The sequence below is a fragment of the Erithacus rubecula genome (genome assembly GCF_903797595.1).
Source record: "Erithacus rubecula genome assembly, chromosome: 2".
Lineage (NCBI taxonomy): Eukaryota > Metazoa > Chordata > Aves > Passeriformes > Muscicapidae > Erithacus > Erithacus rubecula.
Window position 1 is genome coordinate 1484511 of NC_136685.1, and position 24979 is coordinate 1509489.

At 37.9% G+C, this 24979-nt stretch overlaps 1 protein-coding gene across 1 annotated transcript in view; it reads left to right on the forward strand.

Annotated features, from left to right (window-relative positions):
• Window positions 1–24979, forward strand: part of FZD3 (frizzled class receptor 3) — a 42963-nt gene continuing 17984 nt past the window's right edge. Inside the window, exons 1-2 of the mRNA XM_079299337.1 lie at window positions 1–46; window positions 5815–6290. Coding sequence (XP_079155463.1) covers window positions 6066–6290 — 225 coding nt within the window. The 5' untranslated portion in view covers window positions 1–46; window positions 5815–6065. The remainder of the gene's footprint in view (window positions 47–5814; window positions 6291–24979) is intronic.

The window sequence follows — 24979 nt, forward strand, 5'->3', positions numbered from 1 at the left end:
CCCGAGGAGCGCGCGCGGGACCGTGAGGGCGGCGGGAGCCGCGCAGGTAACGGGGACACGGCGGGGACACGGCGGGGACACGGCGGGGACACGGCGGGGACACGGCGCTGCCCTCAGCGGCTCCTCCTGCCCGCCCCGGGCACAGGCGGCGGCGGGGCCGTGCAGCGCAGCGCGGGGATCGGGGATGCCGGTGCTGCTGAGCTCGGCGGGTGGGAGGAGAGCGGGGGGATGCCGGCCCTGAGCGCCGGGAAGGGGCCGGACCCGCTCCCCGTGAGGCCGGGGATGCTGGCGCGGGCTCGGCGTGCCGTAGTGCGGTACTGCGGCCCCGGGGAGGGGATGCTGGAGCCTCAGCGCTCTCGCTGAGGGCTCGGGGGATGCCGGATATTCACTGAGGGCTCGGGGGATGCCGGATCCTCGCTGAGGGCTCGGGGGGTGTTGGATCCTCGCTGAGGGCTCGGGGGATGCCGGATCCTCACAGAGGGCTCGGGGGATGCCGGATCCTCGCTGAGGGCTCGGGGGATGCCGGATATTCACTGAGGGCTCGGGGGATGTTGGATCCTCACTGAGGGCTGGAACCTCGTTGAGGTGGAGCCTCACTGCCTTCACTGAGGGCTCGGGTGATGCCGGATCTTCACTGAGGGCTCAGGGGTGTTGGATCCTCGCTGAGGGCTCGGGTGGTGCCGGTTCCTCGCTCAGGGCTCAGGGCTCGGGTGATGCCGGTTCCTCGCTCAGGGCTCGGGTGGTGCCGGTTCCTCGCTCAGGGCTCAGGGCTCGGGTGGTGCCGGTTCCTCGCTCAGGGCTCAGGGCTCGGGTGATGCCGGTTCCTCCTCAGGGCTCAGGGCTCGGGTGATGCCGGTTCCTCGCTCAGGGCTCAGGGCTCGGGGGTGTTGGTTCCTCGCTCAGGGCTCGGGTGGTGCCGGTTCCTCGCTCAGGGCTCCAGGGATGCCGGCGCTGTCCGTGCTCTCCCTGGATCCATCCGGGAAGGCGGTGCGGGCGATCCGGGCTGGATCTGGGCTGGATCTCGGCTGGATTTGGCCTGAACTCGGGCTGGATTTGGGCTAGATCCGGGCTGAATTCGGGCTGGATTTGGGCTGGACCCAGGCAGGATCCGGGTTGTATTTAGGCTGGATCCGGGCTGGACTCGCGCTGGATTTGGGCTGGAGCCGGGCTGGATCCAAGTTGGATACGGGCTGCATTTAGGCTGGATTTAGGCTGGACCCGGGCTGGATTTAGGCTGGACCCGGGCTGGATTTAGGCTGTATTTAGGCTGGACCCGGGCTGGATCCAGGTTGGATCCGGGCTGGATTTAGGCTGGATTTGGGCTGGATTTAGACTGGATTTGGGCTGGATTTAGGCTGGACCCGGGCTGGACCCGGGCTGGATTTAGGCTGGACCCGGGCTGGATTTAGGCTGGACCCGGGCTGGATTTGGGCTGGACCCGGGCTGGATTTAGGCTGGATTTAGGCTGGATTTGGGCTGGACCCGGGCTGGATTTAGGCTGGACCCGGGCTGGATTTAGGCTGGACCCGGGCTGGATTTAGGCTGGATTTAGGCTGGACCCGGGCTGGATTTAGGCTGGACCCGGGCTGGATTTGGGCTGGATTTAGGCTGGACCCGGGCTGGATTTAGGCTGGACCCGGGCTGGACCCGGGCTGGATTTAGGCTGGATTTAGGCTGGACCCGGGCTGGATTTAGGCTGGATTTAGGCTGGATTTAGGCTGGATTTAGGCTGAACCCGAGCTGGATTTAGGCTGGATTTAGACTGGATTTAGGCTGGATCCGAGCTGGATTTAGGCTGGATTTAGGCTGGATCCGAGCTGGATTTAGGCTGGATCCGAGCTGGATTTAGGCTGGATTTAGGCTGGATTTAGGCTGGATTTAGGCTGGATCCGAGCTGGATTTAGGCTGGATCCGAGCTGGATTTAGGCTGGATTTAGGCTGCATTTAGGCTGGATTTAGGCTGGATTTAGGCTGCATTTAGGCTGGATTTAGGCTGGATTTAGGCTGGATTTAGGCTGGATCCGAGCTGGATTTAGGCTGGATCCGAGCTGGATTTAGGCTGCATTTAGGCTGCATTTAGGCTGCATTTAGGCTGGACCCGGGCTGGATTTAGGCTGGATTTAGGCTGGATTTAGGCTGGATCCGAGCTGGATTTAGGCTGGATTTAGGCTGGACCCGGGCTGGATTTAGGCTGGATTTAGGCTGGATCCGAGCTGGATTTAGGCTGGATTTAGGCTGGATTTAGGCTGGACCCGGGCTGGATTTAGGCTGGATTTAGGCTGGATCCGAGCTGGATTTAGGCTGGATCCGAGCTGGATTTAGGCTGGATTTAGGCTGGATCCGAGCTGGATTTAGGCTGGATTTAGGCTGGATTTAGGATGGATTTAGGCTGGATTTAGGATGGATTTAGGCTGGATTTGGGCTGGATCCGAGCTGGATTTAGGCTGGATTTAGGCTGGATTTAGGCTGGATTTGGGCTGGATTTAGGCTGGATTTAGGCTGGATTTAGGCTGGGTTTAGGCTGGATCCGAGCTGGATTTAGGCTGGATTTAGGCTGCATTTAGGCTGGATTTAGGCTGGATTTAGGCTGGATTTAGGCTGCATTTAGGCTGGATTTAGGCTGGATTTAGGCTGCATTTAGGCTGCATTTAGGCTGCATTTAGGCTGCATTTAGTCTGGATTTAGGCTGCATTTAGGCTGCATTTAGGCTGCATTTAGGCTGGATTTAGGCTGGATTTAGGCTGCATTTAGGCTGGATTTAGGCTGCATTTAGGCTGGATTTAGGCTGGATTTAGGCTGGGTTTAGGCTGGCTCCTTTTGTGCCTTGCTGTGGGTGGGGGAAGGGCATTTTCCTCCTCTCTGATATTTTATCTCCCCGTTTCTCTTTTTTTTCCCCCTAAAATCTGATAAATTCATTTTTCTTCCTCATTGCTCCCTTAGGGACTTTGAAATTTCGGTTTAAAAAAAAAAATAAATTATTTATTGTGAGAATCAACCCTTTCTCATGATTTTTCACTGTAAAGTCCTGATGAATTTTTTTTTTCAAGTTGATTTTTTTTTTCCTGCTTTTTGCATAGTTAAAACTTTTTTTTGTCCTTTTTTTTTTATTTTTTTGGTGACTCATTGAATCTTTATTTTTGAGAAATGGATCTGTTTGGATCCTGTGTGTCATTAATATGATTTCTATGCAGCATTCTTGAACTTTTTCCCCCAAAAATTCCACATCCTCACCTGAATTTGCCCAATTTTTGTGGTGCAGATTTAACTGGAGCACAATTCACCTTAAATTGCTTCTGAACCATTTTTTGTGATGATTTTTTTTTATTACAGATCACTGCAATTCCACCTCAATCACAATTAGAAAAAAAAATAAATTATAAAATAAATTCCCTTGCTCATCCACACTGCAAAGTGACCTCACTAAAATTGGAGAATAAAACCCTTTGGAGAAACAACAAAAAAAATTCTGAATTCAGATTTCTGGAGGTGCCAACAAACTCAAAAAACATTTTTTTAATTTTTTTTTTTTTGTGTTTGAGGAGCTGTTATTAAAATATTTAACCCAAGGGAATGGATTTAAAGGCTTTGGGTTGAACCATTTATTTCCATTTTTTCAGCCAGGGAATTTCACAAAACTCAGCAATTTTTCTATTTTAAATCAGAAGGACACAATTTTTCCAACTCACATCATCTTGAAATTTGCCCTTAAATCAGGTGTGGCTACATGGAATATTTATTCAATATTTGGGTTGATTTGTGCCTTTTTAAATTCAGTGTATTTCAGAATATAAACTGAGATTTGAGTTGTGTTGCTTCTACCACTTTCCCCCTTTTTTCTATTTTTTTTTTTTGGCTCATATTTTGTTTTTCCTGGCTTGGAAACTTCTCATATTTCTATTTTTTTCCCTTATTTCAGTGCCTATGAAAGCAAAATTGTCAATAAACTGAATTTAATGTGATTATCTTTAGCAGCTTGGCCTTTTAATTTTTTAATTTTTATTTTTTTTCCCATCTCTTTACATGTTTATTATAATATTATTTATTATTTATGTCTCCAAAAAGTTCCAGCCCATAAAAAAAAAACCCCAGAATTGTTTAGGTTGTTAGTCCAACCCACAAAACAGCACCAAGGCTTTAAAATTTTAATTTTTTCTGACCATAAGATGTAAATAATAAAAATGTACAGAAATAAAAAAAAATTCTTTCCAGGAAGAATTCTCTCAAAATTGAGAATCTGTTCAGATTTTGGGAATATTGATGAAGTATTTGGGATTTTCTACATTTTTAAAACAATAATTCACTTTAAAGCAACTGGATTTTTGCAAATGTTACCTTTGGAAGACAAAATTATGATTAAAAATTGACTTTTTATTTGGTACTTTGGGGGGGGGCTCTGTGAATGGATAATAAAAATCAAAATAAAAACCAAATTAAAATGTCACATTTGAGCTCCCTGGGCAGGTTGGGATTTGTGGGGTTGGTGAGTGGTTTTGTGTTTTTGTTTTATAATTAGAATTTATAATTATTCCTGAGATGCTATCATGGGAGTGAGTCACAAACAACCTGGTTTCAGTCTGGCCAAGCTGAAAGTTGGTTGTTTTTTTAAAATATTCTGATTATGAAATGTTAAAATAATATTAATAATCAGAATTTTAGTTATTATTATTAAATATAAAATATAAATACCATTATCAGTATTATAATCATTTTTGGGTGCTTTTCTTCCCTCCAATTCTGCCAATTGTGGTGGATTATTAAATATTAAAATATTTTAATAGTCAGAATTTTAAATTAATATTATGGAATATTAAATATAGAAATATTAATATAATAATCAATATGACCCTCATGTTTTCACCATTTTTGGGTGCTTTTCTTCCATCCAATTCTGCCAATTTTGCTGGATTATTAAACATTTAAAATAATATCCATAATCATAATTTTAAATACTGCTATTAGATATAAAAATATTAATATAATAATCAATATGACCCTCATGTTTTCACCATTTTTGGGTGCTTTTCTTCCATCCAATTCTGCCAAATTTGGTGGATTATTAAACATTTAAAACAATAATAAGAAATTTAAATATTAATAACTATTAAATATAAAAATATTAATATCATAATTAATATTACCCCCGTGTTTTCACCATGTTTAGGTGCTTTTCTTCCATCCAATTCTGCCAAATTTGGTGGATTATTAAACATTTTCAATAATAATAAATTTCAATATTAAATATAAAATATCACTATAATAATCAGTATGACCCTCATATTTTTATTATTTTGGGTGCTTTTCTTCCATCCAATTCTGCATCCAAATTTGGTGGATTATTAAACATTTTCAATAATAATAAATTTCAATATTAAATATAAAATATCACTATAATAATCAGTATGACCCTCATATTTTTATTCTTTTGGGTGCTTTTCTTCCATTCAATTCTGCATCCAAATTTGGTGGATTATTAAACATTTTCAATAATAATAAATTTCAATATTAAATATAAAATATTAATATAATAAGCAGTATGACCCTCATATTTTTATTCTTTTGGGTGCTTTTCTTCCATTCAATTCTGCCAATTTTGATGCCAATCTTCCATCAAATTCTTCCATTTAATTCCTCCATTTCCACTCATTCCCTCTAGAAATTAAAAAAAAAAAATCAGAATTAAAACTTGCAGAAAAACCTTACACCTTTGACCAGGAGAACTTGAAACAATTTAGGAGTTGAGAGGGAAAATATTTGAATATTTTTATGGTTTTACCAAATTTTTTCACTGTGTTTTCTCTTGTATTTTATCTCCAGGTTTTCCAGGAAAAATAAAAAACCAGCAGGAATCCCCTGGATCTCTACCCTGTCACCATGGGCTCAATGGTGTGGGAATGTGGTTAAAATTCCAATATTTAATTCATACCACAGAGAAAAGAAGAAAGAAAAAAAAAAAGAAAAAAAAATGCCAAACCTCAAAAAAAAAACTCTTCCAGCTAACAAAAACCTCCAACAAAACCTGATGATATTTTAAATAAAAAACCCAAAAAAATAAAAATCTGCAATCCATGAAGAGCTGGAAAATCTTCTGGCCCCTTGATTGGGGTGGAAGGATGGCTTGGCTTTGGCTGTTGTGGATTTGGGGTTTTTGGGTGACCCCCACAATTGGTCACAGCCTCTTCTCCTGTGAGCCCATCATCCTCAGGATGTGCCAGGACCTGCCCTACAATTCCACCTTCATGCCCAACCTCCTCAACCACTATGACCAGCAAACTGCAGCTCTGGCTATGGAGGTAAAAAAAAAATAAATTGAATTTTTTTTTTGCTTGAATTTATCTTTATTTATGTCGTTTCGGTTATTAGGTGGTCGAGGATTGATAGGAGAATCCAGAATGGAAAAATAAAATAAAAAAGGTGTTGAATAATTTAAATATCATTCAAATGTTGTGTTTTAAATAGTTCAAGTATTCCATGGGTACACACTCTGCCTAATTTAATATCTGAATTAATATCTAATATCTAATATCCAATAAATATTTAATTTAATATAATTTCCCACTGAGTGGGAAATGCTCTGTTCTTGTTGTTTTAAATACCTTTTAAATTATTAATTTATGCAAATTTTTTTCAGTGTGTTTCCCATCCATTATATTCTATAAAGTCCAAATATTCAATGGTTACACATTCTGCCTAATTTAATATCTAATTTAATATCTAATTAATATCTAATATCCAATAACTATCTAATTTAATATCATTTCCCACAGAGTGGGAAATGCTCTGCCTGTGCTTGTTATTTAAAATACCTTTAAAAATCTTAATTTATGCAAAATTTTTCAGTTTATTTTCCATCATATTCTAAATAGCCCAAATATTCCATGGGTACACATTCTGCCTAATTTAATATCAAATTTAATATCTAATTAATAGCTAATATCCAATAAATATTTAATTTAATATCATTTCCCACAGAGTGGGAAATGCTCTGTTCTTGTTGTTTTAAATACCTTTAAAATCTTAATTTATACAAAATTTTTTCAGTATGTTTCCCATTATATTCTATAAAGTCCAAATATTCAATGGTTACACATTCTGCCTAATTTTAATATCAAATTTAATATCTAATTAATATCTAATATCCAATAAATATCTAATTTCCCACTGAATGGGAAATGCTCTGCCTGTGCTAATTTTAAATACCCTTAAAATCTTAATTTATACAAATTTTTTTCAGTTTGTTTCCCATCATATTCTAAATAGTCAAAATATTCCATGGGTACACATTCTGCCTAATTTTAATATCAAATTTAATGTCTAATTAATATCTAATACCCAATAAATATCTAATTTAACATCATTTCCCACAGAGTGGGAAATGCTCTGCCTGTGCTTATTTAAAATACCTTTAAAAATCTTAATTTATACAAATTTTTTTCAGTCTGTTTTCCATCATATTCTAAATAGTCAAAATATTCCATGGGTACACATTCTGCCTAATTTTAATATCAAATTTAATATCTAATTAATATCTAATATCCAATAAATATTTAATTTAATATCATTTCCCACTGAGTGGGAAATGCTCTGTTCTTGTTGTTTTAAATACCTTTAAAAATCTTAATTTATACAAAATTTTTTCAGTGTGTTTCCCATTATATTCTATAAAGTCCAAATATTCAATGGTTACACATTCTGCCTAATTTAATATCTGAATTAATATCTAATTTAATATCTAATTAATATCTAATACCCAATAACTATCTAATTTAATATCATTTCCCACAGAGTGGGAAATGCTCTGCCTGTGCTTGTTATTTAAAATACCTTTAAAAATCTTAATTTATGCAAAATTTTTCAGTTTATTTTCCATCATATTCTAAATAGTCCAAATATTCAATGGTTACACATTCTGCCTAATTTTAATATCAAATTTAATGTCTAATTAATATCTAATACCCAATAACTATCTAATTTAATATCATTTCCCACAGAGTGGGAAATGCTCTGTTCTTGTTGTTTTAAATACCTTTAAAAATCTTAATTTATACAAAATTTTTTCAGTGTGTTTCCCATTATATTCTATAAAGTCCAAATATTCAATGGTTACACATTCTGCCTAATTTAATATCAAATTTAATATCTAATTAATATCTAATATCCAATAAATATCTTATTTCCCACAGAGTGGGAAATGCTCTGCTTGTGCTTATTTTAAATACCTTTTAAAATATTAATTTATCCAAAATTTTTTCAGTCTATTTTCCATTTTACCCAAAAGAGTTTCCTAACTTGCTGTTCTGTGGTAAGACTAAAATGAATGAAAATTCAGAATATTCATCAAGTTCTTCTCACAACCTATTCAAAATTCCACCAGGGATTTATGCAGGTTTTGCTTTATTTGTAATTTATTTTTTTTTAAATTCTTGGGGAACTTTTTAAATAATATAAACCTTTAACTTTGTGTGGTTTGTCTGTGAAAGAATTTGGAATTAAATGTGGTGGATTTTTTTTTTTTTTAAATTTGAGCTCCTTTCCCTTAAATTTGGAGCAACTGTGGGATTGGATTCCTGAATGTGGAGCAAGAGGAGGGAATTTTATTGTAAAATTGAACAAAATGACTTATTTTTATTGTAAAATTGAACAAAATGAGTGAATTTTATTGTAAAATTGAACAAAATGACTTATTTTTATTGTAAAATTGAGCAAAATGAGTGAATTTTATTGTAAAATTGAGCAAAATGAGTGAATTTTATTGCAAAATAAACTGAAATTCCCTTTCTCCAAGGTTAGAGCAGAAAGGTGAGAGAAGTCAGGAATGGGATTTAAATTCTCACCCAAACCATGCTGGAAATTAATAATTTTATTTAATTTTTCATTCTCTAACCTATTTTAAACCATTTTTTCTGCTGCTTTCCTTCAATCTCCTTTTGGAATCATTCCAGTTTTTTCCCCTTCTCCAAATGTTGATTTTCCTTCCTGCAATTTTGCTGCTTCATTCCTGGGATAATTTGAATTCTTTTCCCTTCTCTCCTTTTTATTATTTCCCTAGTCTTGTCCTTGTCCCTTTATGAATAAAATCCAATTTTTCCCTAATAATGGCCAATTTTTAGGGATAATTTTTACTTAAATCCCATTTGCTGGAAGCTTTATCAAGATTAAATTCTCCCACTTTAGATTTTGAGCAGCAAAAAAAATAAAACCACCTAAAAATCCACATCTTTTCATAAATTTATTCCCATTCCTTGTATTAATTTAGATTTAATATCTACACAAGAAGAGGGATTTTTTTTTTTTTTCTAAGCCCTGTTTGCTGTGAACATAAAATGATGTAGAAACAGAATCAGGGTGATTCATTTTGTTTGCAGAACTTCTTGTTCACAGCAGTTCCTGACTAAAAAAAAAAAAAAAAAGAAAAATTCAGCTGGTTTATGCAATAAAACAAAGAGTAGAGATGAAGAAAAAATGAGAATTATTGTAGCTGTTGCTTTGCCATCCATAAATTCAGTGGACTTCTCTTCCCATGCTGCTGAAAAATCAAATTAAATTGCCTTTTTCAGCCTTTAAATGATGTAGTTCATTTATAATTGTATTAAAATCACATCATAGGTGAGAGAATCAGCAAAATCAAGGAATTCCTGATTTTTGGGATAAAGGAGATTTTAAAATTCATCCTGGACACTATCCCAGGTTACTCCAGCCTGGCCTTGGACATTTCCAGGGATGGAGCAGCCACAAATTCTCTGGGAATTCTCTTCCCAGGGAAGGATTTTTTTTCCCCCCCTCTCTAAATTTCTCTTTTTTCAGCCTTGAATGTGAAATATTCCATCAGCTCCTGCTCCTTGAGAAGAGAATTCCTTCAGTTTTGTGCTTTAATCCAGGAGGATTTGGAGCATTATTTTATTCCCAAATATCCCTGGAGGATCTTTGCAGAGGACAAACACCAATCCAGCAGAGACTGAAATGAGAATTATTTTGCTTTTGCTGCAAAAAAATTGAAATAAAAAAAATTCCCTGTGCTGTTATAAAAGCAGCAATAAAGGAGTGTCAGTCCCAGTGTCCAGGACAGGAATTTCCAGCTGTTGTGGAATTTTTGGGATGAGCTGTCCAGGGATTCTTTCCTGCATGATCTGAGGTGTGTTTGACATTTTTCTATAACTTCTGACAGGTTATTTTTTTTGGCCAATATCCATCAGGAAGATCTGGTTTTTTAAGCAGTTTTTGAACTTTCTCCTCAATTATTCCTGAGGATGCTGCAGCTCTGTGTGTTCCATAAATCCAGAAATCTGGTGGAGAAATCAAATTACCTCTTGTCCCCCTCAGGGACCTGACCTTGTTTTCTCATCTCTTTAGGTTATTATTGCTGCAAAAAATTCTCTCCTGTCCCTTTTTCCATTTAATATTCCTTGAAGGATTTGCTGAGGTGTGGGAGCAGTGGGATTTATCTGCCTCAATACAGTTTTTCTAGGCAAACATTTTAATGAAAAAACCTGAATTTTGGTGACCTGTGGACCATTCAATGACAACTTTTGTCATCACTGATGAAGAAAAGCACTTTAATTTGATGATTACCAAGCTTTTTTCAATTAAATAACCTGTCACCACTTCTTTTTTCCTCACCTTGATTTTTATGGCACCCCACAAATCCTGCTGGGGATCAAAGAGGTTTGAAAAGACAGGAGCCAGCCATGGCTGAGGGCTGAATCTGAGTTTTCTTTTGGGATTAAACTGGAGGTCAAAGGCTCTAAAAAGGAGCTGATGCACTCACCATATGGCCAGGAAGATAATGCTTCTTCCTTTGCACTCCATTCCTATTTTCCTATCAAAAAAAAAAAAAAAAAAAGAGCAGCAGTTGGGACTCAAGGATGCAGCTGGGCTGGCCAGGAGATGGAAAAGTGAGAAAATGAGGAATTGGATTATCCCAGGTTGATTTGAGGTTTGCAGTGTGAGGGAAGAAGGTGGAAGAGGTTTGATCCTACCAGGAAATCATTGATAGAAATAAAACCCCCATTTTTGGAATATTTAGAATTTAATTTACCACTGAATATCTGATTTCAGATTTAGTGATTTTTTTTTTTTTTGCCTGTTCTGGTGCTCACAGAGGAAATTCCACTGACCTGCACAGAGCTGCAAGGTCTGTGTGCCCTTGCCAATTTTTTGGAGTCTTAATCCATTTTTTCCTTTTTTTTTTTTTGTGATAAGAGGAATTTTTCCAGCAGAGGCAGGTATTAAATATAGAATTCAGTGGCTCATTTAGTCTTTCTTTCCTATTAATCACCAAAAAAGCAGAGTGAGAAATCCTTAACTTAATTCCACTTTTATTCCTTCCCTTTTTCTGCCTTCAAATCCCAAATTTCTCACTTCACACTCTCTCAGCTCTGCCTCCCAGACTCCTGCAAGCACAGGCACATAAAGCTAATAAAAAAAGTTGTTTTTAATCAGCTGCTTTTTTGTTAGCACCCTGATTTTAGGCATTAATTTACAGCAAGGATTAATTTTCTCCTTAGCACAAACAGAACAATAGAGCTGTGCAGGATCACAGGGATGGGAACAATGCTCCAGCTGATTAAAACCTTGAATTTCATTTTAAAATCTCTTATCTCCAGCTAGAATTTTTTACATAAAAAAAAAAAAAAAACACTTCTAGATTTTATTATTAAAACAAAGCTAGAGTTGAGGAATTCCTGATGATAAATTCCTGAAGCTCAACAGTTTGAAAAGCAGCAGCTTCTGGTTCAGGTTTGATCTGTAAAATGTCATGAAAAGGTGAAATCCTGAGTGGGAAAAAACAATCTGGGATGAACCAGAGCTCTTACATCCCCCAGCAGGTTTCATACAAAAATCAGCATGATCTGACAATTTTGTCAGGCTGGAGGGAAAAAGGGAATTTTGGATGAGAATATTTAGCAGCAGTTAATTCAGGCAATATCCAGGAATAAATTGTGGAATTTTGGGATGCTGTGTGCAGTGATTTGAATCTAAAAGTTGAGATTTCCTTCTAAAACAAACACAAAACACTCAAGGGGTGAAATTTCTGCCTGGAGATCACCAATGCCCAAATATCAAAATAAAATCACAGGTGTGAGAAAAGCTGCATTTTTCTACCACATATTCCCCAAATAATAATTTAAGAAATACTGATTTTTAGTCTTTTATGTCTGTTAATGAGAACAAGATGCCACATGATTATTTTTTAAATGCTGGTTATGGCAGTGAGAGAAAAAAAAAAAAAAAAAAAAAAAAGATTTTGAAGTTTTGTTAAAATGACAAAAAGATGAACTTGGTCACTTTTACATATTTGCTCAATTCCAAGAATAATTCTGAACGATGGAAATAGGAGAACCAATTTAAACCTTAATGGCTGAGTGCAAACATAGAGAGGGAGGAAAAAAAAAAAAAAATTCTGTAAAGATGGAGTTGAAAGTCAATGCTGCACATCTTAATCAAGATTTATTCCCAGGGGGATGTTTTTGGGGTCAGGGAGGCAGATGGCTCTGCCTTGTGCTCATTCTGCAGCAGCTGCTGCAGCCTTAAGGAGGAATTATTAGGAAAGGTGGAACAAGCATGGATTTATTTGGAATTATTAAAAGAACAGAGCTCTGCACACTCAGCAAATTGAATTGCCAGAGGATGTCATTCTCTGGTAATATTTTGGGAATATTTGGTTGAAATTTTACCACTCTCAACCATTATGAGGTGACAGCTATTCCTTCCCATCTTGGTGTGATTTTTTTTTTTTTTTTTTGTGCAATAAATAATGTCTGCCTGCTTAAAAGTAGAATGGCTTGGCTGGGATGTGTTGGAAAATTGGCTTTTTCCTGCTTTTTCTGGTGTGTGGTGGTGGTTCCAGTTAAAGGGTGGATAGATCTGGAATAAAAACCCCACCAGACAGAAAACAAGGAATAAATCTGGAATAACTTCAGCACCAAGGAGCAGCTGTTAGAAATATTTATCTTGCTGGCATAACTGCAGTTCCCTTCTTTGTTTTGGTGAGTTTAGAGGGAATTCAGGGTTTTTTTTTATGGATTTGGGACATTTTCCATTATCTCAGGTCACTCCACTCTTTCCTTGGACACTTCCAGGGGCAGGCACAACTTTTTTGGGAATTCCAGCCCTTGGAGCATCCCAGTGCTGCTCCAGCAATTCCTCCTCATTCTGGTATCACCACAACCATGCTCAGCACAGGGATATATTTCTGATATTTTCCACATTTATCCATTTTCTCCCCCATCCTCCTGACATTCACAACAACATCCACACAAATCACAGTTTGCTGTTGTTTCTTTGCTTTGTTTGGGTTTTTTTTTAAATCTTCAATAAACCACCTGCTGCTTTTTTATTCCCTTTTTTTTTTTATTCTGAATACACAACAAGTTTTCCTTGTTGTGCCATTAGTGGTTTTACAGGGCTCATCCTCCTGCTGTCTCTTTTACAAGGTGCAATAATCAAAACATGCCAGATTTATTTATATTTTTATGGAGCAGCTTTTTATTTTTTTTTGATGGACTAGAAGGATGAGATGCAATGCTCCCAGCCTGACAGATAAAACACCCTTCAGCATCTCACAGAACATCAAATTCTGTCAAATTTGGGAATCCCTTCTTCCCATTTTCTCTGTGATCTCTTATCAATCAATTTGTTGCATTAACTGTAGTTGGATGCTCAGCCCTTCAAATTTTCTTTCATTTTAGGACATTACCAAATCCTGGCATCGTGTTTTTCCCATTTTTTTCCCATTTTCTCCCCATTTTCTTCCCATTTTTTTCCCATTTTCTCCCCATTTTCTCCCCATTTTCTTCCCATTTTTTTCCCATTTTCTTCCCATTTTCTTCCCGTTTTCTTCCCATTTTCTTCCTATTTTTTTCCCATTTTCTTCCCATTTTCTTCCCATTTTTTCCCATTTTCTTCCTGTTTTCTTCCCATTTTTTTCCTATTTTCTTCCCATTCTCTTCCCATTTTTTTCCCATTTTTTCCCCATTTTTTCCCTTTTTTCCCATTTTTTCCTCATTTTTCCCCATTTTTTCCCCATTTTTTCCCCATTTTCTCCCCATTTCCTCCCCATTTTTTCCCCATTTTCTCCCCATTTTTTTCCCATTTTCACCCCATTTTTCCCCATTTTCTCCCCATTTTCTCCCCATTTTTTCCCCATATTTTCCCCATTTTCTCCCCATTTTTTCCCATTTTCCCCATTTTTTCCCCATTTTCCCCATTTTTTCCCCATTTTCTCCCCATTTTTTCCCCATTTTCTCCCCATTTTCTCCCCATTTTCTCCCCATTTTTTCCCATTTTCTTCCCATTTTCTCCCCATTTTTTCCCCATTTTCTCCCCATTTTCTCCCCATTTTTCCCCCATTTTTCCCCCATTTTCTCCCCATTTTTTCCCCATTTTTTCCCCATTTTCTCCCCATTTTCTCCCCATTTTCTCCCCATTTCTCCCCATTTTCTCCCCATTTTCTCCCCATTTTCTCCCCATTTTCTCCCCATTTTCTCCCCATTTTCTCCCCATTTTCTCCCCATTTTCTCCCCATTTTCTCCCCATTTTTTCCCCATTTTCTCCCCATTTTTCCCCCATTTTTTCCCCATTTTCTCCCCATTTTTCTCCCCATTTTCTCCCCATTTTTCCCCATTTTTTCCCCATTTTCTCCCCATTTTTTCCCCATTTTTTCCCCATTTTTTCCCCATTTTCTCCCCATTTCCTCCCCTTTCCCTGGCGATTTTGTCCCCCATCCTCCCCCATGTCCTGCAGAGTTGTTCCCATGGTTACCCCCTCTTTTTGGGGGGACAAAGGTTGGCATCTGCATCCCCCCAGCCCAAATTCTGCCCTTTGACCCCTCCCCTTTTCACACCCCTGCCTCAGCTTGGCCTCCCGGAGGTTCCCATGGCAACAGAGAAGGAAATTTGAAAAGAGAAAACACAAAAGAGCTGCTTGATTTGAATTGGAACAAGGGGATGGAAGGTTCCTTGGAATTCTTGGAAAGCTCCAAATTTATCTTTTCAAAGTTGCTTTCAATTTGTAAATTTGTTTATATTCCCTTTTTCTCCATTTATAGGATAAAAGTTGGTGTGTCCAGCAGGGAAAAACATCTTTATTTACAAATTCAGGGAGACAACTCTAACCAGCCACTTGTTTTTCTTCTCCCCACTCACATCACTGCTGATTTTAACATTTCTCCCTAAAAACTCACATGTATTACATATTTTCCACTCCATAAAAACTCCATGATATTTTAAATTATCTGCAGCCTGTGTTTATGGGGGAATTGTGTGTCCTTGAGAATCAGCAGAGCCAGGGCTGAATTCTCATTTTTTCCCCTCTTTATTTTACATTTTAACCCTCACTGTGCAGAGAATAATGAGATTATAAAGTTTGACCTTGGGTTTTAACTTTGCTGCTTGTTGTCAATAATGAAAAACAAAAAACAAAAAAAAAAAAAAGCAAGGAAACAAAAATATAAAAATATCGTGGGATGGTGACATTTTATCTGCAAATTTGTTCAGTTATAAGGTTGGATATAAATGCATTAAAGTCACTTTTCCTCCAGGTTTTTCTCTGTGGTATTTTGAATGACACATTATCCAAATCTTCCAATAAAAATCTTAACCCCACATCCAAGAAAAAAGGAATTATTTGGGATTCTGTCCTCCAAATCTTGTGGCTAAAACACAGATCCTGCAAACACTCTGACATTTTCTTTTCCTCTTCCTTTGCAAATCATTTCTTGTGTGAGAAATTTCTTTTCTTGGTGGATTTTAAAAGGTTTAATAAAAAATAATGACAGATAAATAATAAAGTAAAAGGTTATAACAGCTGGGTTAAAATCACACTTGTTTTGGAGACACTTCTTAAATTTTTTTAGCTTAAAATTTTTTTTTGGGGTGTTATCTAATTAAGCAGGTGCTTTATTTACTACCAAGAAACTTTATCAGCTTCTGTTACTCTTAAAGAAAACTAAATCTTAAAAAGCATTTTAACACCACACATACAGTATTTTATTCTAATATTTACAAAAATCCAATGCCATGAGATGTATTTATAACACTCACAATAACCTTCATTAAATGGCATCATAAAAAGGCAACTATGGGATTTTGAAATGTTAGAATATCAGAATAAATATTAGAATAATATTAGTAAATATTGACTTATATTTACACATACAGTATTTATTCTAATATTTACTAATATTAGTGAATATTAGAATAAATACTGTATGTGTGGTGTTGAAATGGCTTTTAAGATACAGTTTAAAAATTATTCTTTCTATTAAGTAAACTACCTGCTTAATTACATAACACCCAAGAAAAATAGTTACCAACTATCTGTAAAAATAAAAAGCCACAACCCAAATTAAAACCAAATAAAAAAAAAAAGAATTACAACCACTAAAACAGCAGGCTCAAAAAGTAACCATGTAAAATAATTCCTAAAATATAAAAAAAAAAAATCATTTATTAAAAAGTTTCAAAATATAAATTTATAAATATACAACAAGCTAATAAATTTAAAGTGTCTCCAAAACAACAAATGTGCTCTCAGCTAAATTCCAAACATCCAACTGTTATAACCTTTTATTTATTATTTCTTATTGTATTTTATTCAACTTTTAAAAATCTACCCAAAAAAAAAAAAAGAAACCTTGTTTTTCCTGCTGCTTCCAGTTCTTTTCCTTCCCTACCTGTTATGGATTAGTTAATTTAGTAACTTGTAATTTAGTAAATTTAGTAATTTAGTAACTTTAGTAAATTTTCTCCTGTTTGGCCTCAGTTGTTAATTAATTTTTATTTCAAGAGTTCTGCAACACTTCCAGCTAAAAGTGAGCAAAATGAAGATGAATTTAACTAGTTACAAGGAAAAAAAAAAAAAGCTGAATAGCCTAATAAAGAGCTAACATCTATATTATTTATATTTTTGATTTAATAACCAAACACTTGTGACCTTTACTTTTTATTTAACCAAAAAATCCACCTGAAATTATGAAGCAGAAGGAAGAAGAAAAAAAGAGACAACACTCAAAAATCTCTATTTTGTCTCATTCCTATTTACAGTTTGAAAAAGGCTTTGTAGGGCTTTTTCCACAGCATCCACAGATATTTGTTTTTTCTTTATTCCATTCCACTGAGAAAGAAATTAGAATTATCCTCTTTTTTTTTTCTTGCCTTGTTTCCTTCACTCTGATTAATCCCATTATTGTTTAACCTTACCCTGCTTGGGAATGTTCCAGAGATTTCCCCTAAAACAGAGCTGACAACAAAACTCAAAAGGGACCCAAAATCCAGCTCTTTTTAGGGCAAAATATTCTTTAATCTATTTAGAAAACACTGAAAAAAAAACCCCAAAAAAAAACCCTTTTAGGGGGCCTCATAAACAAATAAATGGAGAAATTCCTGTCAAATATTTATCTGGTGAATTATTAACTGAGAAAAATCAAGTCAAGGGCTCAATTTTTGGGGAGGATTTTTGGGTTTGAGGTGGGTAACAGCTGTGTGGCCAGTGGGAAAATGGGATAAAATTGCAATTATTTTTTAATTCTTTGCCCTTCTCCTCCCATGTAGGGTTCAGCTGTGACCTCATTAACTCAGCACTGAATGGAAGGCAGAGTGAATGATGAATCTTAATTTTGATGAATCTTAAATTTTCAATTTACAGCTGCTGCCTTCACACTTTTTTTTTTTTTTTTGTGGCTTCAAAATGCTTAAAAATTGGAATCACCCCCTAATTATCTTAATTCCTCTATTTAGAAGAGTAAATTAATTTTCATTTCATCCATTGGAATATATTAATTTATTCTCAGTCTTAGCTTTTTTGCATTATTAATAGAGAGGCTTTTTGGGTTGCCCTCTTGTAAATCCTTAGTTGGGGAAGAGAAATTTATATTGGGATGGGCAAAAAAAAAAAAAAAAAAATTCTCTCACTGTTTTTTCAGGCTGTAAAATGGAAAATTTCTTTCCAAAGATTGAAGTTTTCACCCAAACCCACCTCATTTTCTTGTTGTTGCTGTCCAGCTGTTGGAAGAATTCCATGAATACCAAAATAAGGGAAATGGAGAGATTCAGCTAAAATTCACCTTATATTTCTGTAATGGTTTTATTGGCTTGTTCACAGCACAGGATGATTTTGTGTGGAGGAAACACTGAGAGAAACAATCTTGATTTTTTTACCAGAATTTCAGGTAAATTTACAGGTTTTTCCTGTTCCATCCCTGGAAGTGACCAAGGTCAGGATGGAGGAACCTGGGATAATAAGAGATGTCAGGATGAGCTTTAATCAACACAAAGCATCCCATAATTCTGTGATTCCATGATTTAAAGGACAGCAGGGCTGTAGAATTTGTGGAGAATAGAAAACCATCCTGAATTATTTATGCACATAGAGCAACCTGCTGATTTTTTGAATTAATTCCACCAAAAAACAGCTCCTGGACTGACAGTACAGCATAAGGGGAAAATAATATAATATCTTTATTAGAATTATTCTAAACAATTTATTTCTCTTATTTCTCTGTGAAATATCCTTAATTTTGAAGCCCAAATATATAAATTTTCTCTCCCATCCAACATGTGTGTGATTTTTGCTGCATTAGAAATTGAACAGATTTCACAGTCTGCAGTGTTAGATTGAGGCACAGCTGCTAAAAATTATCAGCATTCACATTGCAGACACAGTTTTTTTTCTCTATCCAGAATAATTTTTGTAACTTTAAACCAACAGATGATTTTTTTTTTTAATTTAGTTTGCATCATGTTATTTATGGGTATTGTTGTAGTGGATGAGGGCTGAGCTCTGAAATGCATCATTTTATCCCCTGACTACATTTAGGGTTTCATTTGGGGCAGAAACTTTGTGGATGTTGCAGGATGATTCCTTGAAGGATTTTGGTGAGATTTTTTTTTTTTTTTTCATAGGAGAAAAATCCAGCAAAATTCATTTATTTAACCTCTTCCCAAGGAGTTGCTGCTCCTGATTTAGGGAAGACAGGAGAGCTGTTGGATGGTGATTCCTTCAATATTCCCAGCTGCCAAAATTCTGCTCTGATACCTTCATGAAGAGTTTGCTGTGGGACTGAGACTCTGAAATTCACTTTAATTTACCTTAAACCCAAATCAGGGCTGCAGAGGAAGAGGATAAATAAACTTATAAATAATAAAATTCTTAGGTTTACAAATTCAGCTTGCCAGGTTGTATTTTACAGGGTTTTATGTTTTGTTTATGCGTGTTATGTGGCAGATTTTTTTAATTTTTTTTTTAATCTTCCTGTGAATTCCATCTGGTCAGTGTCAAATCCTGTAAGAAATCCCACCAAAAGCTTTTCCTCCTTTGCTCAAGAGAAATTTTGGAGCAGTGCATTGCCACACTCCTCTCTCTCCTGTAATTTTCCAGAGACTTCCCTGGAGGTGGCAGGAATTGTGTGACCCTGCATGGGGATCAGGGATGGGGGAGAAGGAGAAGGAGAAGGAGAAGGAGAAGGAGAAGGAGAAGGAGAAGGAGAAGGAGAAGGAGAAGGAGAAGAAAGAAAGAGGAGGAGGAGAAAGGAAGGAGAGAAAGAGAAGAATGAGGGGAAGGAGGAGGAGAAGGAAAGAGAAGAGCAGAAGAAGGGAAGGAGAAAGAGGAGAGGAAGGAGGAGAGAAAGAGAAAGAAAAAGGAAGGAAGAAAGAAAAAAAAAAGGAGGAGAAGAAGGAGATAAAGAGAAAGAGCAGGAGAAGAAGAGGAAGGAGAGAAAGAGAAAGAAGAAGGAAGAGAAGGAGAGAAAGAGAAAGGAAAAAAGAATGAGGAGAAAGAGGAGGAGAAAGGAAGGAGAAGGAGAGAAAGAAGAATGAGGGGAAGTAGGAGGAGAAAGAGAAGAGCAGGAGAAGAAGGGAAGGAGAAAGAGGAGGGGAAGGAGAAGGAGAGAAAGAGAAGAAGGAAGAAAGAGAAAGAAAGAAAAAGAAAGAAAGAAAGAAAGAAAGAAAGAAAGAAAGAAAGAAAGAAAGAAAGAAAGAAAGAAAGAAAGAAAGAAAGAAAGAAAGAAAGAAAGAAAGAAAGAAAGAAAGAAAGAAAGAAAGAAAGAAAGAAAGAAAGAAAGAAAGAAAGAAAGAAAGAAAGAAAGAAAGAAAGAAAAGAAAGAAAGAAAGAAAGAAAGAAAAAGAAAGAAGAAAGAAAGAAGAAAGAAAGAAAGAAAGAAAGAAAGAAAGAAAGAAAGAAAGAAAGAAAGAAAGAAAGAAAGAAAGAGAAAGAGAAAAAGAAAGGAGGAGAAGGAGGAGATAAAGAGAAAGAAAGGAGGAGAAGAGGAGGAAGAGGAGAAAGAAAGAAGAAGGAGAGAAAGAGAAAGGAAAGAAAAAAGGAGAAGGAGGAGAGAAAGGGGAAGAGGAGAAAGAAAGAAAGAGGAGGAGGAGGAGAAGGAGGAGGAGAAATAGAAAGAAGAAGGAGAGAAAGAGATGGGAAAGAGAAGCAGAAGGAGGAGAGAAAGAAAGAGGAAGAGAAGAAGGAGGAGGAGGAAGAGGGCAAGGAGAAGGAGGAGGAAGAAAGAGGAGGAGAAAGGAAGGAGAAGGAGAGAAAAAGAAGAAAGAGGGGAAGGAGAGAAAGAGAAAGAGGAGCAGGAGAAGAAGGGAAGGAGAAAGAGGAGGGGGAGAAGAAGGGGAAGGAAAGAAAGAAAAAAAGAAAGAGGGAAGGAGAGAAAGAGGAGAAGGAGAAGGTTGTTGTTGCTCCACTTGTCACTGTGGCTCTCCTTCCCCTCCCCAGGTGAGAGCAGCCCTGGAGCCTTTCCCAGCAGCCTGGGAGCTGTGATCACACTCCCACTGGGAATGTCATCCTTGCAGGAGGTGGGAACGTGTCATTTCTGTGAAAAACAGGATTTGGACAAGATTTACAGCTCCTGCCCTGGTGTCTCTGCCTCACCCAGGCAAAGTGTCTTTATTTAACAGTATCTAAACCACAGTCCAGAAGATGCTGGATTGATTTGTGGGTTTATTTCCCTGATAATATCCCTCTGCAGTTCTCCCAAACCCATCACAGCAGGCACAAGGAGAGGAAGGAGGAAACCCAAACAGAAATGGTTCATAGGCCACCCATTCCCAAAACAGGCAGGAAAATTGCAGATTGACAGATGGATGCCATTTCCAGAGGAACTCTGGAATTTTAAATGCAGCAGGAGACATCTTTAAAGAAAAACAGCAGATGGCTTTGCTTTTTGCACCTATAGGCAGAGATTAGTGGAATTCACTGGCTTTTTACTGCTTCCATCTTTATCCTCCTTTTTATTTTCTGCAGAAATTAACCTTGGCTGGTTGGCTGCAGACAGAAAGTTGAGGGTGGTTTTTCATGATTGTGCCCTCTCAGGGCAAGGCAGGTAAAATAATTGGATTTTAAAGTGAATAATAGGGTGAGTGCCTAGTTCAACCTATAGCATGGAAAAATATCGTTTAAACCCACAGTAATTACTTGTCTTTTTTTATTGTTGGAGTTTCTTAAATTACTATTTAAATGCAGCCATTTATTTTTAGTGCTAAAGTAAAAACAATCTGGGTTTTTTTTTCCCTTTCCCAGCCCCTAAAGCAGTGCAGTGTCAGTCTAATCCTTGTTGCAGCTGCCATCAAATTCTGAGATGTGGTGTTCATACAGAAAATCGGGAATAACTTTATTCCATGCTGAAGAGGGAAAGCTCAACAGGCTTTTCATTTGGCTTTTTATACGTGTAGCACTGAGAGAAAGCAGAAATAATTCCAAAAATAAAAGTACACCTCATTTTCTCACCAGGGAAATGGGTGGTGAGGTAAGCCTGGCTCTGTGCCAGGAATTCTCACTGAATATTTCTTGGCACCAAGCACTCCCAGCAGGCTTGGGCAAAATCACCTTTTGCCTTCAAAAATCAGAATAAAGGAGCTGCAGTGCCAGAGTCACTGTGTTAAACTGGGCTGGTTCCAGCAGAAACAAACTCCCTCCTGCACACCTGGCTGTGTTCACAGCCCTCACTGCCACCTTTGATTTCATGGCATGATCCAGCCAAACTGGGAGGCAAAAGCAGAAATGATTTTCTGCCAAGTTCATGCCCCAAATCCCTGCTTTTTGTTCTGCTGTGCCTGGGTGAACATTCCCTGGGGTTTTTTTTTTTTCAGGAAGCAGCAGCTGGGTTGAGGCAGGACCTTGTTTTATTCCAATAGCTTTTCAGCTCAGGTGTGAACCTGGAGCAAACATTTCCAGGTGAAATGTGAGCAGCACAATCCAGAGAGCTTCAGAACAATCTGGGGGAATGAAAAATAAATTTTCAGAGTCTCAATTCTGCTTTTAAGAGGCTGAAGGTGCTCAGTGGAAGCAGGAGCTGCCTGCAGAGTAAAATCCAAACCACATCCAGCTCTCCAGGGGAGGCATCACCCTTTGAGACACAATTCCCGATTTTTTTTTTCCTTAATGAACAGCGAGCTCCATCAAAGGCTGGGAGATTGAGGACAAAGAGCTGCTCATGTGAGCCGGGATGTGCCCCCAGGCAGCTGCTTCCACCCGGGAATTGCAACAGCAATTGAAAGTCATAGCATCATTCTCTTCCCTGGAGCCCGAGGGGGAAAAAGTTCCCTCCTTCCCTCTGAGTTTATGAGGATGCTTCCTCTTTAGTTGTCTGATCAAAGAATGGAATGTATAAATAAACAGAATGAGGGAAAGATCAGCCGAGTTAATTTGGTTTAAATCTTGCAAAGCCGCTTCCCAAATAACAGCCAAATGTCGGCGTAAAAGAAAATAATTTGGGGTTATTATCTCGCGGTGTTACGAGAAATTGGAACTGTTTATAATTTGAGTTAGTGCTCTTGCTTTGTAACCAAAAGTGAGGGTTTGTTAAGAAAATGATTTGGAGTGGGGGAAAATCGACACATTTCATCTCTTGGAGGATGAAAGTTGAGGGTTGGAACGAGTTGATTTTTAAGGTCCCTTCACACAACACCTGAGTGGCAAAACGAAGGACAAGGAGAATGTATCTCTTCCTTCTCTTGATTTCCCAAATCAATCAATTTGGCTGCTGCCACCCCTCCTCTTGCCCTCATCCTCTTCCCTTTTTCCTCCTGGAGTTGCTCACCAGGCGTTTTTGTGAAGCACATCCCGTTAAACAGAGAGCCTTTTGTTCAGCTCGATGTCATGACTTGCACTGCGTCCTTGGGCAAGAGCATGAAAAGAGCCTTTTAATCTCCCTGTGTTTATTTTTAATAGGGAACACCATAATCAGTAGGTGGAGGTGACCTTTCATCTCGGGAGCTGCGAGGGGGGAGGACAATTTGGAGATAATTTTTGGGGTGCTTACAGAGGGAGCTGCCCACAGGCACAAATGCTGGCTCAGGGCAAGCGAGTCTCTTTTTCTGTGTTATCAGAAATTGTAGAGATTTTTCTTTTGTTCTCCAGCTCAGCATCTTCCTGATTTTAAAATTCACAGGATCCCAGGCTGGAAAAGAACTTTGGGATCACAGAGTCCAACCTGTGACCGATCCTCACCCTGTCACCAGCCCAGAGCTCTGAGTGCTGTTCCTTGGGCACCTCCAGTGATGGGGACTCCAAACCTCCCTGGGCAGCCCCTTCTGATTTTTAGCAGCTTTTCCATGAGGAAATTCTGTTGCATTTCAGAAATCAGTAGGTGGAGGTGACTTTTCATGTCAGGAGCTGCGAGAGGGGAGGACAATTTGGGAATAATTATTTTCTCTTTCCATTAAGTAAAGGCTTTTATCTCCACCTTTTCCTGGCAGGTGTTATAACTCCCTGGAATCAATTTTTGAATTCATGTGGTCAAACAATGGCTTTAACTCTGCTGTAGACAACAAATACTCACAAATCAATATGTAAATACAAATAAATCTGAAGTACATGTCCAGCCTAACAGAAGGACTTCCTTGAGTAACATGAGCCTGTAAATGTAAATATTTCCCAACTGCTGCTGCATTTTTCTTATAACTCTGGAGGTTCATCCTGCTCTTCCTGCAAGTTATTGCTGAATTTCATGAGATGTTTGAGAAATTAAGGAAATTTAATCAACTTGGTAAATAGTAATGATTTTTAAAAAAACAAAACACATTGAAATCATAGCATGGTTGTGTCTTGCATTACCAAAATTAACATTTTGCAGAGGGAAGGAGACTTCTAGGAAGGATTGGAAGAGTAAAGAATGATAAGGGAGAAATTAAACTTTTCCTTATAGTTCCTGGTATTTGCTATTTTCTGGACCTATTTTTTCCTCTTAGATCATTTCTACTTTACAGTGTGGAAAAAGAAAATGCTGAATTGGTTTAAAACACTCCTCAGGAAATTGCTGCTTGAGAATGTAATCTTTGTGCAGCTCCTCTTCAGCTGCACTTGTAACAAGATTAAGGATTTCTAGGTATTTCTATATAGCAAGTTCATTTGTGCTTCATTGTGCACTGCAAATTCCAAGGATCAGAATTCCTGCTCTTTAATCCTGCTGGGCTGTGGAAAAATAATGATATCCAAATAATAGACTTCTTCTAAAAAATCTGTGTAGAAGAAAACTATAGATAAAGCCACTGTCACCTTTTCCCTTTGAGCTGTGATTTGAAATAGAAATCAGGAAAAGAAGTAGCTCATAGAGGTGTTTTTCCAGTCTGGGGTTTGTTTTATTCCAGAATTGGAAATCCTAATGTATTCCAATATTCTCTAATTCCACTCTCACAGGAATATCATTGATCTTACATTGATATCCAAAGAGATGATGAGGCTTTGCATGGTGCCACAGAGATTTGGAATAAAACATTGCTTAATTCTTGGAGAGTTTTAAGGGCAAACCACAAAAACCAAGAGCAGGGTGAAACCACACTGAACAATAACATGGATTATCACCATGCACCAGATTCTTCTGAGACATAAATCCTCTTTACATTTCCTTCTTTTTCCAGACCAGCTGTATTTGCCTAACTCTGATAGATTTTCTCTCAGAGCTTTCAGGGAGTGTCACTCTCATTGATACCCAAACCTCTTAAAAAGGAGCACGAGATAATCGTTATTTATTTGGATTTTTTAAATT